Here is a 15,463-nt window from a genome sequence, read left to right on the forward strand (position 1 = left end):
CATTGTGTTTGGAGAATTCTTTATATATTCTGGATGCAAGTCCTTTATCACTTGTAAGCTTTACAGAGATATTCTCCTGTGCTGTGGCTTCTTCTTTCATTTTCTTAACATTATCTTGAAGACTATAAGTTTTTCGTTTTGCTTAAGTCCAGTTTATCAATTTGTTTGTTTATAGATTATGCTGTGTTTAAGAAATCTTGGCCTAACTCAGGACCACAGAAAATTTATCTTTTATTTTCTTGAACACGTTTTATAGTTTTAAGTTTCATTTTAGGTCAATGATCCATTCTGAGTTAACTTTTGTATATGGTAGGAGGTATGGATCCAAGTTTATTTTTTGCGTGTGGCTATCCATTTATTCCAGCATCATTTATTGAAAATGCTATCCTTTGTCATTTGCATTGCCTTTGAGCCTTTGTCAAAAATCAGCCATCCGTATATGTGAGGGTTTCTTTGTGGATTCCTTATTCTGTTCCTCGATCTATTTATCTTTATGCCAATACCATGCTGTTTTGATTTCTCTAGCTTTTTAATAATCCTTGAAATCAGGTAGTTTTAGCTCTCTTACATTGTTCTTTTGTTTCACAGTTGTTTTGTCTCTTCTAGATCCTCTGTGTTTCCATATGGATTTTAGAACCAGCTTGTTAATTTCTATAGAAAAGCCTGCTGAGATATTGAATTGGATTTGCATTGAATCTATATATCAATTTGGGAAGAACTGACATCTTTCATAGATTTTTTTTCATTCTGTTAGCAAAATTACATAGTTTTTAGTACATAAGTGTTTCCTATCTCTTAAATTTTTTATAATTTTGATGCTATTGTAATTGATTTTTAAAAATTTTTTACTTTCAGACTTTTCATTGATAGTATACAGAAATATAATTTTAAAAAAATGCTGGTCATGTATCCTCCAACCTTCTTAAATTCACTTATTAGTGTTAGGAGATTTTTTGTAGATTCCATCAGATTTTTGCCTAGGAAATCATGTCATCTCTAAATAAAGACAGTTTTTCTTCTTCCTTTCCTATATGAATGCCTTTATTTTTAAATTAAAAAATAATTTTTTTTTCCTGGATTGCACTGACTGGAACCTATAGTACTATGATAAGTGGTGAGTATAACATATAGTATGGTGTTAAGTGGTGAGTGTAATATCTTGTTCTTGATTTTAGGGGAAAGCATTTAGTCTTTAACCATTAAGTATAGTATGAGCTGTAGGGTTTTTTTAGATATCCTTTGACAGTTTGAGGAATTCCTTTCTATTTCTAGTTTGCTGAGACATTGTTTTTCTTTTTGGTTGGGAATGGGTGTAGGATTTTGTCAAATTATTTTTCTACATCTATTGAGATGATCATATGGCTTTTCCATTATAGTGTATTATTATGGTGAATTACATTGAGTTTGAATGTTAAACTAACCCTGCATTCCTGTGATAATCCCCACTTGGTAATGATATAGTATTATGTTGTAGAATTCGATATACTAAAGTTTTGTTTATAATTTTTTTCTATGTTCATAAAGGATATTGGTCTGCAGTTTTATTTTGTCTGGTTTTGGTATTAGGGGAAAGCTTGCCTCATAGAATGATTTGGAAAGTATTCTCTCCTCTGCAGTTTTTCTGAACAGTCTAAAACTCCATGAAAAATTGGTGTTATTTCCTCATTAAATGTTAGGTAGGATTTACCAGTGAAACTGTTTGGGCCTAGAGTTTTCTTTGTGGGAAGGATTTTAACTTCAGCCTTAATTTCTGTAACAGATACAGAGTTATTTAAGTTGTATATTTCTTCATGAATGAGCTTTGGTAATTTGTGTCTTTTAAGAAAGTTGTCCATCTGATCTAAATGGTCAAATTCATTGGCATAAAGTCATTTATAATATTCCCTTATATTATTTTAATATCTGCAGCATCTGTAGTGATGCCATCCTTCTCATTCTTGGCATTAGTAATTTGTGTCTTCTCTTTTTTTTTGGCCACACCACGTAGCTTGTGGGATCTTAGTTCCCCAACCAGGGATTGAACCCAGGACCTCGGCAGTGAGAGTGTAGAGTCCTAACCACTGGACTGCTAGGGAATTCCCTGTCTTCTCTCTTTTTTTCCTGATCAGTCTGGCTTAGGGATTAATCAATTTTATTGATCTCAAAGAATAAGCTTTTCTGTTTTCATTTCATTGATATCTACTTTGATCTTTATTATTTCTTTTATTCTGTTTTACTTCGGTTTTAATTTTTCCTTTTTCTAATATCTTATTTTGAAAGATGAAGTCATTCATTTGAAACCTTTCCTCTTTTTTCATATAGGTGGCTAGTGCTATATATTTTTCCTTGAATAGTGCTTTAGCAACATCCACAAATTCTCATACGTTGAGTTTTCGTTTTCTTCAGTTAAGAATAGTTAATTTCCCTTTTGAGTCCTTCTTTCATCCATGGGTTATTTAAGAAGAACGTTATTTAGTTCCAAATATTTGTATATTTTCTAAGGATATTTCTAGTAAGGATTTCTAATTTAACTCCATTGTGATCAGGGAATATATTTTGTATGTATTGCTTCCTTTTCAATTTATTAAGACTTGTTTTATGGCCCAGAATATGGCATATATATATATATATATATATATCTTGTTAAATGTTCCATGAACAATCGAGGAGAATTATTGTTAGATGAATAAATGTCAGTCAGGTCAAATTGGTTGATAGTGCTGTTCAAATCTATTGTAGCCTTGCTGATTTTCACACCTACTTGACTTATCAGTTCTTGGAGAAGGATGTTGAAATCTCTGACTGAAATTGCAGATTTGCCTGTTTCCCTTTGCATGTCTGTCAGTTTTTGCTTCATGTGTTTTGAAGATCTGTTATTGGGTATATAAACATTTAGGATTGAATGATCTTCTTCATGAAATGACTGGGTCTCTATTCCTGGTAATATTCTTGGCTTTTAAATCAATTTTTTTCTGGCATTAATATAGCTATTCCAGTTTCCTGGCATTAATTCCATCCAGTGTTTTGTTTACTCTCAGACATTGTAGTTTTCATCTCTAAAGACTTTTCGTATAGAAGATCTTAGGAAAAATTAATTAACCACTCTGTGTCTTTAATTTCTTCTCTATTAAAAGGACATAATAATGGTACCTATACTATAGAATTGTTTTGAGGATTAAATAAATAAATATATGAAAGTGCTTACAATTGCATGTGTCACAGTGTAAGTTCTGAACAAACATAATCTACAGCTGTTATTCCTACTCTTAAGGATGCCTTTTCAAAAAAGTATCTTTAAAAATCCATAACATATTGAAACAGAATTTCTTATTGATTTATATCCCCAGGAATTTTCTTGTTTGCACTTTCATTTGTTATCCTCAATCTAAATAAACTAGGCTATCATCATATGAAATCAAAAGATACCTGTTTAATTTTGTTTCATTACATTATTATCATGGTTTTGTACTTAGGATTGTGTACAAAGATACAGGTATAGTCTCATTATCATATTTTTCAAATTTAGTGGGTTACAATTCCCAAGTGCATTAGAATTGTACAATAGTTGTGAGTTGTCAACTGTGCACACTTAGTTTAAATACAGGACACATTGAGAGACTAAACAAATTAGTCATTTGGTTTTTTATCACTAAAAATTTGCATTTAATGTTTTGTATGAGACCTTCACGTATTATCATTTATAGTGGGTCATGTCGTTTTTAGATTGGACAGCTGGCTTTTAAAGGGATGAGAAGACTCAATAGAATCCAGTCAATTGTGTTTGAGACTGCCTACAACACCAATGAGAACATGCTGATTTGTGCCCCTACTGGAGCTGGAAAGACCAACATTGCAATGCTTACAGTTTTGCATGAAATTCGCCAGCATTTTCAACAAGGTGTTATCAGAAAGAATGAATTTAAGGTAGGAAATTAACAAGTCCGACAACAGCTTCTTCTTTTTTTTTTTTTTTTTCCCGACAACAGCTTTTTAAATTGTAAAATTTAAAATCATTTTGCAGTTGTACATGTTACATGAGATCTGGAAGTTTTTAAGGATATTATACATGAAGTCATATAAAGAATGCTGCATGATTTACTTCATTACTTTTAGGCAATCCCTATTTGTGTTATGAAAATCCCACTACCCCTGTGAAAACTATGAAATGCACTTAGCTTTGAAGCACCAGTTTTCAAAGTGATAAGGCTATATCAACAAATTCCATTGTCCTGTAAACAGCTGCACACTTATACAACAAAGATAAGTACTTTCATATATCACTATTAAGATTTTTCGCCCTAAGTGGCTAGAATCATATTTCACAATAAATAGTGACTTGTATTGACGTTGTAGTTTTTGCTCATTCATCAAGCTAGTGTTTCTTTGGCGCAGATTGTATATGTTGCTCCAATGAAAGCGTTGGCAGCTGAAATGACAAATTACTTCAGCAAACGTCTAGAGCCACTGGGCATCATTGTGAAAGAATTGACTGGTGATATGCAGTTGTCAAAAAGTGAAATTTTACGAACTCAGGTATGTTGTATACTTAGATTTTTGTTGTTGTTGCTTAATACCATTCTTTTTTTTTTTCCAAGCAATTGTTAAACAACTATACCTTAAGTAACTATAAAACATAATACGAATGTGACATGGTGAACTTCTTTTTTTGTAACCACAGCCTATCCTCTACAGAAGAGGTTTTTGCTGGTGCTTTGTTCTATTATAGCTCTTCTAATAACTTCCATGATTCTTGCCATATCTTGAATATTGTTAGATTCCTGGTGTAGATTTTAAGTCATTGACAGTAAATGTTGATCTTTTAAAACAATAGGCAATGAGGATTTTCATAAGACCAGACTTCAGTTTTAAGAACAGGAAAATGTATCTTTATACTTTATATGTTATAGATCTTTAAAGGATCCCACTAGCATTCTAAAGTATTCCATAAGGATGGTTTAACGTATATAAAAAAGTTTTTAGTCATTCTGTATTTTAGCAAATAGGAAGCTACTAAATCTTGCACTGTATATAACACTATATTAGGTGAAATGTATGACAAGCAGGGCATTTAAGATACCGTTCCTGCCTTCAAGGATCTTTTGACTGAGTAGACAAAAACTACATTAGAACTACAACTAGATTATCATTAATGGATGCAACATGTAAGTAGGTGATGTTCATAGTGCTTGTAAAAAATAAAATAATGTATAACCAGATATTAATGGGACAATTCAGGGGAGATTAATGGAAAATAGATGATGTAGCTTTTGAAACAATGAATAGACATGTGATTTGAGGGGCTTCCCGGGTGGCACAGTGGTTGAGAGTCTGCCTGCCAATGCAGGGGACACGTGTTCGTGCCCCGGTCTGGGAAGATCCCGCATGCCGCGGAGCGGCTGGGCCTGTGAGCCATGGCCGCTGAGCCTGCGCGTCCAGAGCCTGTGCTCCGCAACGGGAGAGGCCATAGCAGTGAGAGGCCTGCGTAACGCAAAAAAAAGAAAAAAAATGTGATTTGAGGGTATCTTCATTTCCTAGGGTTGCCATAACAAATTATCACAAACTTTGTGGCTTAAAATAACAGACACTTAATTCTCTCACAGTTCTGGAGGTCAGAAGTCTGAAATCAGGGTGGCGGTAGGATTTAGTTGCTTCTGGAGGCTCTGATAGAGTATCCTTTTCACATCTCTCTCCTAGTTTTTGGTGGCTGCTGGCAGTCTGTACACACATCACCCCAGTCTCTGCCTCAGTCCTCACATGGACTTTTTCCCTGCATTGTCCTTTCCCCTACTTTTCTAAGAACACTATTTTTAGATTTAGGATCCACCCTAATACATATGATCTTATCTGAAGGTCCTTACCTTAATTATGTCTGTAAAGATCCTTTTTCCAAATAAGGTTACAGCCACAATTTCTGGGTAGACATGTGTTTTGGGATGCCACCATTCAACCCATGACAATGGGTATGCCAGGTATACTGAACCACATAGCAAAGAAAAAAATCAGGTTCCAGTTAAATGTATTTTGGACTTGATAAGGATAGAGTGCATTATAATAAACATTTCAGTCAGTTTTACCAGTTATTCTTAAGTTTGCCTTTCATAGACACTCTTTTTTTTTTTCATTGACACTCTTGAAAAAATCAACTCTTAATATTTATATACAGGCATGTTCATTGTAGTATTTTTAAAAAATATAAAACAGAAAGAGTAAGAAGAAATTAAATATCTATGAATAGAAGACTAGTTAAACAATATGAAATTTCACTTGATAAAATAAAATATTCCTTAAAATGATGTTTTCTGGGAATTTTTAATGGCCTTAGAAAATGAAGTTTAGAAAAAAATACAGGAACAGCTCTTTATGTTAATACAATTATGTATTCTATGCAATAACCAAAACGCTATCAGGAGGAATAATTATAGTAGTTATGTCTGGTGGTAGGATTATGGAAGATTTTTTCCCCACTTTTTCTACTGTAAGACTGTGTTAATGTTATAATCTAAAAAATAAGCATAATTTTTATTTTACTCTAGGAATCATTGTTTTATTCAGCATAATTATTTTTCTTTGATATAGTTGTTTCATAACCTATCACCCAATTACCTAATATTTTGGTAAAGGCTAGGGAAAGGAAACTAAAATTTATGGGACACCAGCTAGCATGATGCTCTTGTCACTATGCTAGTTGCCCTACAGACATAACAATGCAGTTCTGTTAAGGAGAGTAAGGCTTATTGAGGTAACAGGTCTTGCCTGGGCTCCCATTTCCAGTAAATCATGTAGATAGGATTGGATTCCAAGTCTTCAAATTTCAAAGTTTGTGATAAATTTCTACTAAAATATGTCACTTTTGCCCATCTTTTATATCCACAGTTTGTTGTTTTAGGTGGTGATGGTGGTGGTTTAAACCACCAAGATACTGAAGGAGGTTGGTAGTATTTGAAAGAAAATCAGTAAAATGAGGGTTTGTCATGTGAGGGGAAAAATGCCTATCTATAGATGTTTAGTTTTCAAGTCAGTTCAATATAATGTGTATAGCAAATAAATGAAATAATTAATTTTTAAAGTTACTGAAAATAACAAAATTACCTTATTTAGAGATCAAAAGTTGGGAAAGTAAAGATGTGTTAATTTTTTAAAGAAATTCCAAAATGCCACCATTTTAGGACTTAGTGATTAATAATGAAGGCTCTAGTTAAGAGTACTTTTAGAATTTTGGAAAATTTCCTGAAATGTAGAGATAGTGAAGGCTTTAGTTCACTGAAGCATTTGTTTTTGTATTAATAGCTTTCGTTTTTGGAATGCTAAAATTAAAAAATTTTAAACTCATCTCTAAATTGTAAAATAGAATTTTGTCATATCAGTGGTGACAGTATTTGTTACTATTCTTTTAGTTTGTGAAGGACTGATATTCAACTCTTCTCAGGGTATATGACAGTACCAGTTGTTAAAATATTGAAATATTTTTTAGCTCGTTGGGAAATGGATACTGCTAAGAACCCTCCAAGTGCAGCTCCTACCAACTCATAATCCAGCAATTAAAGGGTTAGTACCTGGACCAGCAGGAGGCCTCTAGGATGTAGTTTTAGCCCTAGGGCAACTGTTCCTATTAGTTGGTTTTCTTGAAGTTAATCACCCTATTTCCTCCTTTCCTGTACCAATGCTGACTTCGCCAGGCCTCAGTGCTGGTCTGGGGTGGGAATGAAAGAATACGTTTGCCTGTCAGTCTGGCATCCTTACCACCCTGCCTTTCTGGTGGACAGTTGTCCATTCATACTGGTTGTTAAATATTTTAAATATTATACCTGATTTTTTAATTAATACTACTAGAGTTTAAAGATTTATTAGTGAAGACCAGTATCTGTTTCAGTAAAGGTTAGTAGATAAAAGCAATGATCAAGGATGTAGCTCTGGTTATTAATGACAGTTTCCTTCAATTAAAAAAATTTCTTTTACCATATTTATAGTAGCCTCTTTAAAGTCATTGCTGAACACAGCATGTGGCCCGTTACGAGCCAGATTTTATTGACTGCCTTTTTTTTTCTGTGAATGAGTCACATCACCCTGTTGCATAGCTAGTAATTTTGGGTTGAAAATAAAAAGTTTTAGCAACTCTAGATTCTATTCATCCAGCCTTTTCCTTGAAACATTATAAATTTGATTTTGTTAAAAAATATAGAGAATCTAAAAACAAGAATAACAATTATGTTTATATATAATCACTTTAGCTAAGAAATTTTTATTCTTTTTATATAATTTGTAGACTTGGCACTTTGAACTGAATCATGTTTAAAATATTGTCTTTATACAATAAAGAGAAAGAATTTTTACAGATTTGTGTAACAGTACAATGTTATGTACAGTTTCTATATTTATGGACACATTTGTAGAAATAGTGTTATGTATGATAGCTTTCAGGGCTAGCTGAACATACAATTGCAGAGATCATTATCTTAAAACTACACATCAAGGGGCTTCCCTGGTGGCGCAGTTGTTGAGACTCTGCCTGCCGATGCAGGGCACATGGGTTCGTTCCCCGGTCTGGGAAGATCCCACATGCCGTGGAGCGCCTGGGCCCGTGAGCCATGGCCGCTGAGCCTGCACGTCCGGAGCCTGTGCTCCGCAGTGGGAGAGGCCACAACAGCGAGAGGCCCGTGTACCGCAAAAAAAAACAAACAAAGAAAAACAAAAAAAACCTACACATCAAGACACATAGACTGATAGATATTTTTTGTGTGTGTGATTTTTACTTTCATAATGTCTTATGAAGTCACACAAATTAGATAAAAATTTGACACATAACTGTCTTTATTAAAAATAAAATTTCCTGAAACTGGAACCATTCTAGAGCATCTGAGACCATACCTATGATATAGCCTACCTAAAGAAATGAGTTTTATATCCTGGTGGGTACAATGAAATTAAGGGAAGAAATTAAGTCAGTTTGTTCCTCTTTTATTACTTGCAAGTCCAGACTTATGAAATTTTCTGTAAATGTTAAGTTTGACTTTGGTAATCTTACCTCACTGCTATGCTGTATCCAGGGTTGTTCTTCTGTATCTTTCTGCTTTAGTCTTTCTGTATACCATTAACAGACCAGTTAAGAAAACAAAAAAACAAAACAGACCAAAAAACCCCCTGCATTGACCTACTAGAGAATGGACTTGAGGATACGGGGAGGGGGAAGGGTAAGCTGGGACAAAGTGAGAGAGTGGCATGGACATATATACACTACCAAACGTAAAATAGATAGCTAGTGGGAAGCAGCCGCGTAGCACAGGGAGATCAGCTTGGTGCTTTGTGACCACCTAGAGGGGTGGAATAGGGAGGGTGGGAGGGAGGAAGATGTAAGAAAGAAGAGATATGGGGACATATGTATATGTATAACTGATTCACTTTGTTATAAAGCAGAAACTGACATACCATTGTAAAGCAATTGTACTCTAATAAAGATGTTAAAAATTTTTAAAAAACCAAAAAACCCCTGCATTGATTTGGTCTTTTGCGTTGCTGTAGAGAGGCAACTCTCAAAATTGATATGGGGACACCCAGAGTTTGCTAAGACTCTTCACGGGATCAGCGAAGTTAAAACCAGTTTTTGTAATAGTATTATGATGTTATTTTCTTTTACTCTCATTTTCTCACAAGAATAGAGTTGAGTTTTCCAGAGGCTACATAATGTGTGATGTCATCATCACTGACAACTAATGGAACGAGTACTTTGTAATTTTGTGTTGTAAAAATTTCTTAGTTTCAATTTCTCAGGTAAGAAGTATTGATAGATATAACCCAGAAAAAGAAAAGCTGTTTGGGGCCTCAGTAATTTTTAAGAGTGCGAAGGAGTCCAAAAGGCAAAACGTTTTGAGAACTACTATTATAGGGGAAAGCTCCTTATGTATGACATTGGATTCTCTTCATAATCTACATCCAGCCTGATTTTCAGCCTAATGTTCCCAGCTGCTTTCCAATATAAACTTCAGCCAGACCATTTCTGCTTTTTCTAAAATAACATTACTCAACATTTTCTCAAATGAACTTTGCTAATTAGTAAGTTTCGTCTTGCGTTTTCTTTTTCATGATGTCTTCCTTTATTCAATGACATTTCTCTAAATCTTATCCATTCTACTAAACTCAGTTTGAACTCTAAGTACTTTATTTCCTCTTGCCTGAGTCCAACAGCACCATTCATTTATATTCATGAAATAATACCTTGACCCCAAAGAACATGCTTTTGGATCTGGTGTGGTCTTAGAAATCTGGGCAATCTCAAACAAAATTTTGATTGCTCTTATACCGTATTCAGTTGTGTTAATGAACTGATGCTAGTGAAAGAGTATTTATGGAAAGAAAAGGCAGGTAACATTTGAATTCAAATTATGGGCCAGTCACTATGCTAAGTGCATATATACCTCCTCAGTAAGTCATTACAAAAGCCTTGTTGAGTAGTGTCTCCATTTCACACATACAGGAAGCAAAACTCATTAAAATCTATCTCAATTTATATATTATATATTCAGAAGGTTGATGAGCATCTCTTTGTCTCTCATTTGCTCGTCTCTGTACTTCCCTAGATCTGGGCAGGGGCCATGTGCTTGGCCTCTGTAATAGTTTATAAGTGGAACCTCGTATTTTGTGCTTGCTCTTTATTCTCCTCCAATGTACCCCTACTATCCATGATGGTAATTTCTGTAGACCTGAAACTATTTAGTTATTAACCTCTTCACACTATCCTTCTACCTATTCTCACATGCTCACAGATTAATAGACTGTGCTGCTATCACTGCCTTTGAGATTGGGCTGTAGAGAGAGCAAAGCAGGAGTATTGCAGGGCATGTGGGAGTACAGACACACTCAACTTTTATTTTTGAATTTCCTACTTTCCCTACTTTTTCCACTTTTATAATTTTTAATAGCTTTTTAATGATTCCCATTGTATATTTCCTTTGGTAAGTAAGTTTCCTAATAATTAACACAATTAAATATAATCTTAAATTTTCCCTGTCTTTTTTTTTTTGCTTTTTCATATTTTACTACAGAGGTACTTCTGATGTATTATTAGTTAATATGTAATTTGTAAACTGCTACTTCATATCCTACCCATACAAAATCATTTTACAAAAATATTCTAAAAACTAGTAGATAAAACGTGTTCTGTGCTGGGCTGTTACTGGAAGGTATCATTCCCTGTCATTTTTAAATACGTTTTCAGTGTTGTTTGTTTATCTTTTTTTTTTTTTTTTTTTTTAGTATGGGAAGCCAAATTAATCTCATTTGCAAATTCTCTGTCATGCCCTTCTGATCATATTATTTCCTTGCTCATAAATTTTCATTGGTTCTTTACTGTTTAGTGAATTAAGTACAACTACCTAGCTTGTTAAGAATCTTGTATAAATTAAGTATAATGCGAGATGTGATCTGTTTTGTGGTTCGCTAGGGATTTTCAGGTCTAGCAGCAGTTATGATTTTATTGAGGTTTGATATAAAATTTCCTTTTACAAGAGAGAATTATATAATTCTAAGATTTATTGTCAGAAGAAGTAGTCTGTGTAGGCAACAGATACCTCTTTGGTGTTCAACTGAAAAGCAACTTTGAACAATTTAGTAAATTCGTCATCAGTGAAAACATCAATCTACTTTTCCAACCTTATTTTTCATTATTCTACATCTACTGTTAATTTCAAATGTCACATTTCTTATGTCACATTCAGTGTTCCTGCCCCAATTTACTCTACTCTTAAGGGGATTCTTCCTCTGGCATATATTTTATTGATTATTTCACCGAAAATGTGTATATACTTAAGGGTGGAGGGGAGGAAAAATGGTTAGAAATTACACATGCTCAGGTTACAGTTTTATCTGGATATATGTGTATATGTTTCATTTAATGTTGCTACCTTTCTGTATTAAATCGGAGGATATCTTTATTGTATCTCCAGTTCTAAAGGGTATTTTTGCTGGATATAGATTTGTAGGTTATAAGTTCTTTTCTTTCACCACTTGAAAAATGTGTCACTTTTTCTGACCTCCAAGGTCTCCAAAGAAATATTCACTGCCATTCATATTACTGTTCCCCTACAGGTAATTTGTTTTTTCTTTCTCTTGATCACCTTTCAAGATTCTTTCTTTAACTTTGCTTCGTGTCTATAGATTTATGTCTTTTGTCAGGTTTGGGAAATTTTTATCCTTTATTTCTTCAGCCCTTTACTTTTTCTCCTTTCTTTGTTGGACTGCACTGATGGGAATGTTAGTTTTTTTGTTATTGTCCCACAGGACCCTGAGATCTGGTTTTCTTTTTCTATTCTTCAATATGTTTTCTCTGTTGTTCAGATTGGATAATTATGATCCATCTTTGAGTCCACTGATTCTTTCATCTGTTGTCTGAATTCTTGCTATTGAGCCCTACCAGTGAGTTTTTAATTTAGGTTGTTGTAGTATTCAGTTCTCAAATTTTTTTTGGTTTTGCTTTATGTTTCTTTGCTGAGACTTTGTTTCAATTGTTTTGCGTGTGTTTGAAACTGTTCTTTAAAGGATTTTTATGATAGTTGCTTTAAAAGTCTTGTCAGATAATTCCAACATCTTTGTCATCTCAGTGTTGCATGTTTTTTCCCATTTGAGTTGAGATTTTCCTGGTTTTTATGTTATTTTCAGTCATACTCTGTACATTTTGGGTATGGTGTTATGAGACTCTGATTCCTACTTAAATCTTGTTACCTGTTACTCTCTGGCTGGGATAGTTGTCAGGACTTTTCCCACACATGTCCCCTAACCCTCAGTGCTAGTCTCATTACACAATAAGGTTGGGGAGGAACAATTTTTTTTTTCATGCTGTTTGGCTGGTGTTGTCAAAAAGTTTCTGTTCATGGGACTTCCCTGGTGGTGCAGTGGTTAAGAATCTGCCTGCCAATGCAGGGGACACGGGTTCGAGCCCTGGTCCAGGAAGATCCCACATGCCGCGGAACACCTAAGCCCATGTGCTGCAACTACTGAGCCTGCACTCTAGAGCCCGCAAGCCACAACTACCGAGCCCACGGGCCACAACAACTGAAGCCTGCGTGCCCTAGGGCTGTGTGCCACAGCTACTTAGCCTGCATGTTGCAACTACTGAAGCCCGCGTGCCTAGATCCCGTTCTCCGCCATAACAAGAGAAGCCACCGCAATGAGAAGCCCGTGCACCCCCACTCGCCACAACTAGAGAAAGCCTGTGCGCAGCAACAAAGACCCAATGCAGCCAAAAATAAAATTAAAAAAAAAAAAAGTTTCTGTTCATCAGGGCTGCCCTCCATCAGTACTTTGTTTAGAGAAACTTCTTGTATCTTGGGTGTTTTGTTTTATTTTGTTTCGTGAGTGAGTTCTGTACCCTTTCACTTTCCTAGTTTTGAGCTTCTTCAGCACCTGGTTGGGATATATAGGAGTCAAAGAAAGAAAGAAAGGAACTCACTGCCAGGTTATTCCTTGAATCCGGAGATCCCTATGCAGTCTCACTTCTTATTTCCAATTTTTAAAGTCTTCTGATGTCTGTTTCATGTATTTTGTCTAGGTTTTTTAGATGTAATAAATAGGGTAAGATGAAATGTGTCTACTCTCTTTTGCCCAGCCATACAGACTTAAAATTATAATATAGTCAAATTTATCAACATCCTCTATGGTTTGTGCCTTTTTTTTTTTGTTATATTTTCTTGGAAATACTAAGCATGATTTGGAGATATTGCTGGTTTGGTTCCAGATGACCACAGTAAAGCGTATATTGCAGTAAAGCGAGTCACATGAATTTTTTGGTTTCCCAATTCATATGAAAGTTATATTTATACCATACTGTAGTATATTAAGTGTGCAGTAACACTGTGTCTTAAAAAATAATGTAATACCTTAATTTAAAAATACTTTATTGCTAAAAAATGCTCACCATCATCTGATAGTGAAGGGTTGCCACAACCTTCAATTTGTGAAAAACACACTATCTGCAAAGCACAACAAGGTGAAGTGCAATAAAACGAGGAATGCCTATACTATGACCCAAGTTTATGAGATCCTTTTCCTATATTTTTCTTCTAATACATTTAAGGTTTTGTTTTTCGCATTTAAGTCTTGAATCTCTCTGAATTTTAGTTGTTATTTTGGTGAGGGCAGGGTTCTAATTTTATTTTTTTTACCTAAGGAAAGCCAACCATTTTCATCATCATTTTCTCTCTATACTTTCCTGGTAACTTTGAAATGCCATCTTTATGATATTCTAAATTCTACTGTTGTCTTATGGGTATTATGGGGCTTTTTGTTGTCACATTGTTGTATATGTCTGACCTGGCCTCGGGACTATGCCATTTTAATTACTATTATTTCAGAATAAGTCTTGAACGTAAAGCAAATTCCACCTCCTTATTTTATTCTCATTTTTCAGAATAACCTTAGCTGTTCTTCAGCCTTTACTTGAGCATTTTCATTTTGAAATCAGACTCGTAATTTCAGTACATCAGAGGACCTGTTGAGATTTTGTAAGAATTGCAGTGGGTTTATGGAATACTTCGGGGGAGAATTGATACTTGTATCATGTCATCTCTCCATCCATGACCATTGTATATTTTCCACTTTTTAGGTCCTTTTTGACCTTCAAAAATGTGTTATAATTTTCATCATGGGTCTTATATTATCTTTTTTAAGATTTGTTTCTGGGGATCTTATATTATTTGTTGCTGTCTTTTAAAATTCCTCTTATGTAATGGTTATCATTGGAGTTTAAGAACACTATTAATTTTTGTGTGTTTATATTATATCCCACAATCCTGCTAAATGCTCTTATTAATATTAATAGCTTATCTATAAATATCTTTGGTTGTCTATATACATGGTGATAACAATCTACAAATTAAAGCAGTTTGGTCTCAATAACTTTGAGAGTAGCCCAGCCTTAGACACTGATGTCTTTGGCTTTTCTATCTTAGTGTATGTGTGTTTGTGTTGTTTTAAATATTTCCTCTTATATGTTTTTGAACTAGAGAGGGTAGTTTACATCAGCTCATTCTGCTTTATTGAGTGAAAGTTACAAAATTCACTGTTCTCATGCTAATGGACAGCAAACAATTAAAATGATCACAGAATAATGACTAAGCTATATGTGTGTGATTACTAAGAAAGTTTTTTTGTTTTGGAAGTCTGGAACTTCTAAATATTTTACTATTTAAAATTACTATTTTATTGAATTAGAAGTTGAAAACAGAGGACCATATAGTTAGCTCTGAGAAGAAAAACTTTCATAAACAGAAATGTAAAAGTAGTATAAAGTTCAGAAGTGCAAAAGCATTCAGCCTGTATTTTTTACTTGTGAAAAAGAGGCTTAACTATATTTGGAAACATCATTTGTCATTTTAAGTTTGGCTAATTGAATATAAATATACACTTAAAGCAAGTTTTAAAGTACTAGTGCTTCTTTGATTAATAGCAGTTCCAGACCTCATTTTAAGGGGAAAATCCTGATAAATTACTTTTGTGT

General features: G+C 34.2%; 1 protein-coding gene across 5 annotated transcripts in view; it reads left to right on the plus strand.

The window, feature by feature from the left end:
• ASCC3 (activating signal cointegrator 1 complex subunit 3) overlaps positions 1-15,463 on the plus strand; it is a 332,274-nt gene that overhangs the window by 95,344 nt on the left and 221,467 nt on the right. For all 5 annotated transcript variants that reach the window (XM_067702481.1, XM_067702479.1, XM_067702483.1 and 2 more), the window contains exons 9-10: positions 3,703-3,903; positions 4,372-4,512. In XM_067702481.1, the coding sequence (XP_067558582.1) occupies positions 3,703-3,903; positions 4,372-4,512 (342 nt within the window). The remainder of the gene's footprint in view (positions 1-3,702; positions 3,904-4,371; positions 4,513-15,463) is intronic.

The sequence above is a fragment of the Pseudorca crassidens genome, chromosome 13 (genome assembly GCF_039906515.1).
Source record: "Pseudorca crassidens isolate mPseCra1 chromosome 13, mPseCra1.hap1, whole genome shotgun sequence".
In the NCBI taxonomy this organism is placed as follows: Eukaryota; Metazoa; Chordata; class Mammalia; order Artiodactyla; family Delphinidae; genus Pseudorca; species Pseudorca crassidens.